General features: G+C 37.8%; 1 protein-coding gene across 1 annotated transcript in view; it reads left to right on the forward strand.

Moving 5' to 3' along the window:
- Positions 1 to 764: 764 nt before the first annotated feature.
- LOC107753426 (bifunctional 3'-phosphoadenosine 5'-phosphosulfate synthase 2-like) overlaps positions 765 to 3,374 on the forward strand; it is an 11,074-nt gene continuing 8,464 nt past the window's right edge. Inside the window, exons 1-2 of the mRNA XM_016569560.1 lie at positions 765 to 922; positions 2,677 to 2,791. Coding sequence (XP_016425046.1) covers positions 896 to 922; positions 2,677 to 2,791 — 142 coding nt within the window. The 5' untranslated portion in view covers positions 765 to 895. The remainder of the gene's footprint in view (positions 923 to 2,676; positions 2,792 to 3,374) is intronic.

Here is a 3,374-nt window from a genome sequence, read left to right on the forward strand (position 1 = left end):
CTTAACTTTTATAAAGAATATCTCTTTGGATTTGAGACTTTAGTTTTTGCAACTTTACAGATCTTCTTTATGCACCAAGATCTTGTATCACTCCAAAGAGAAGGGAAAAATTGAAATCGCATCATATGACCCCTTTAATCCAATTTAAACATTTTTAAACTGGGCCCTGGGATTCAAAACATGGAACTGAAAAAAAAAGGTTTAACATGATTAGCAGGTTTTCTACGAACTTGTAGAGTTGTTGTTCTGCTCCAGTGCCGCTGTCATTAAAGCAAAAGAGAGACAAATCAAGTACTGAGACATTCTAAAGTTGATGTTGATATTGCAATTTTCGCTTAAATTTTTATGCTGCTGATGTCATTTGTAAACACAAATACGCAAAATATGGATTTTTTTCTTTCTTTCTGGAGAATCATGAGGCTCTATGAAATATTTCCAGGGGGCTGGTAATGTTATTAAAGGTAATGTTTTTTGTCTTTTTACTGGCTGGGATGCTGGGATTCTGGGTGGGGGGTCTTTGGTTTGCAAAAACGGGTTGTCAACTCCTGTGTTATGGAATAAAAAAAGAACAAAAGAGATTGCAGCTATGATAATTCAATATTTTTTCTTCATATATGTATCTTAGTACTACTACTTCCGTTTTGTGTCACGCTGCGTGTTGTAAGAGATATACAGTATGTTGAGAGTAGTAAGTGGGAATCAGAGTCATGCAGTCGTGATTGTGACGTGAGCAGCTCACGCTGATCTGATGGTGGGAGGATTTCAGGAAGAGCGCTGAGTGCTACGTGTCCAATATATCCTGACTTCCACTAACTTTACTTGACTTTTACTCAGTGTTAGTCTCTCAAGGGTCACGTCTTTAGAAAGCCTCGGCGCGTGTTCGCTTTGTTGCATCATGTCTGGGATGAAAAAGCAAAGAACGGTACGTTTGCAGATGCCCGGCTTTTTTTCTTGCTTTTGTTTCTTTCTCGCTGAACTTTTAAAAGTTGCATCGATGGGAACTACGAAATGTCAACAGACTTTAAAACATAGCAGAGGTCTTTTGTATTAGTACTAATGGTTTTAACTGTTTTTAGAGCATGCAGTTTTAATAATTATAATTAAAAAAAACGTTTATTTTAAAAGGCGTTACATTCAAACAAAGTAAGAGTTGCTCGAGTTAATCATCCGTGTAATTTACGGAACTACTGGGAAAATGTGGAGTGGCAGCCCCTTAAAATAACACAAATGTTTGTTTTCGGCTGAACGGATATTTAAAATGTAAATCTGTGGTGATGTGGCAGGATGTTATCATTCAGGTTTATCCTTTTCATCACCTTGTCTAGATTTGGCATGTGACCTAACTTTATTTGATGTGTTTAGAGGTTTTGTTCAGTATAAATTAAACTCACCCATCTTCTTATAATAGAATAACTGTCTTGTTTTTTTTTTTTTTTTTTTTTTGGCGTTACATTCAAACAAAGTAAGAGTTGCTCGAGTTAATCATCCGTGTAATTTACGGAACTACTGGAAAAATGTGGAGTGGCAGCCCCTTAAAATAACACAAATGTTTGTTTTCGGCTGAACGGATATTTAAAATGTAAATCTGTGGTGATGTGGCAGGATGTTATCATTCAGGTTTATCCTTTTCATCACCTTGTCTAGATTTGGCATGTGACCTAACTTTATTTGATGTGTTTAGAGGTTTTGTTCAGTATAAATTAAACTCACCCATCTTCTTATAATAGAATAACTGTCTTGTTTTTTTTTTTTTTTTACATGGCAGAATCATAGCATGCATGCCACCATGCTTCATAAAGAGCTTTCTTGTGATCTGCAGTATAACCATATAAAACTACGCAAATCCCATGTAAGATTAATGTGATTAGTAACTCAGTTCCTTATGAATCCAGATTTTGCATATCCTCAGTCAAAGAGACACTGTGTACCAGTGGGAATTAACAAAGCCCAGGGTTACTTGCATCAAGCTGGGATTTCTTGTGTATCCAAAAAGCTTGGTGCAGAGAGAGAGAGAGATGGCTCTGCTCCAGCTGGCCACCTCTCCATGGACCTACATGAATGGCCTTGATTGTTTCTTCAGTTCTCTTTCCGAAGCCGCTCCCTCCTCAGTCCTGATGACCGAGTCAGATACACGAGAATATAATCCACAAGAACACAATTGTGTGAATTAAACTGTTCAGAAGAAAAAGATGTGTATTATTTGTATTCTTTTGTAAGATGTAATTCTACTCTTCAGTCAGATGTGGCTCTTGGATGGTAATATTACTTTTTCATGAGGTTAAAATTAAAGGGACAGTTGACCCAAAAATTAACATTCTGTCATCTACTTGTTCATGTTGCATGACTTTCTTACTTCTGTGGAACAAAAATATTTTGAAACCAGACAAGTTTTGGTGATCGTTGACTTTCATTGTATGGACAAAAATGATCTTCTTTTAGATTTGTAATGACGTGAGGGTGAGTAAATGATGACAAAATTAGCATTATTGGGTGAATGATCCCTTCAAACACTTTTGTAAATCGTAAACTTTTGTAAATTGTCCCTATAGAAATACACTGTCAATATCAGTAAGGATGGAAGAAGTGATGCTTTAGGCTCTGACTGCACAACTTGCAAATTGTTCTCATGCTTACTTTTCATATAATGTATATCTATTTTTTTTGTTTTGTACATAGGATCTGCAGAGAGCAACCAATGTTGTGTACCAAGCTCACCATGTGAGCAGAAGCAAGCGTGGCCAGGTGGTTGGGACCAGAGGTGGATTTCGTGGATGTACTGTCTGGCTGACAGGTGGGAATTTCTCCTGTAAAACGTCCGTGAGAAAATTAGATCGAACAAATTATTAAGGATAGTTCACTCCTAAATGAAAATTGAGTCATCAGTTATTCACCCTCATGCTCAGACCTGAATGACTTCCTTTCTTCTGTGGAATAGAGAAGGAGATGTTAGACAGTCTGAGTCACCATTTACCAGGTTTGTGGACTCGAGTCACATGACTCGAGACTTGACTCGGACTCGAGTCCCAAATTTGATGACTTGCGACTCGACTCGACATAATTAAAGAAGACTTGAGACTCGACTTAGACTTTGACAGCAATGACTCGAGACTTGACTTGGACTTGAGCCCTGTGACTCGGAAAGACTTTATGATCAGATCAGAGTCGTTATTACTCTGGACGCATCCCTGCGTGCTTGGGCTTGACTGGCAAAAAGCCAGAGACTGCGTTCAGGGAGCGCTGAATAGGCTAGTATAAATTAATGGAGTAATAGCATAACTTACGACAAAAGAACAGAGATTAAAAAAAACAAAAAACAAATGACATGATTCGTCTAGTAGCGATCTCCGCTCGTGAAAAGCGCTGCCCTGTCCGTT

Source organism: Sinocyclocheilus rhinocerous, unplaced genomic scaffold (genome assembly GCF_001515625.1).
Source record: "Sinocyclocheilus rhinocerous isolate Xijiao unplaced genomic scaffold, SAMN03320098_v1.1 scaffold2216, whole genome shotgun sequence".
Lineage (NCBI taxonomy): Eukaryota > Metazoa > Chordata > Actinopteri > Cypriniformes > Cyprinidae > Sinocyclocheilus > Sinocyclocheilus rhinocerous.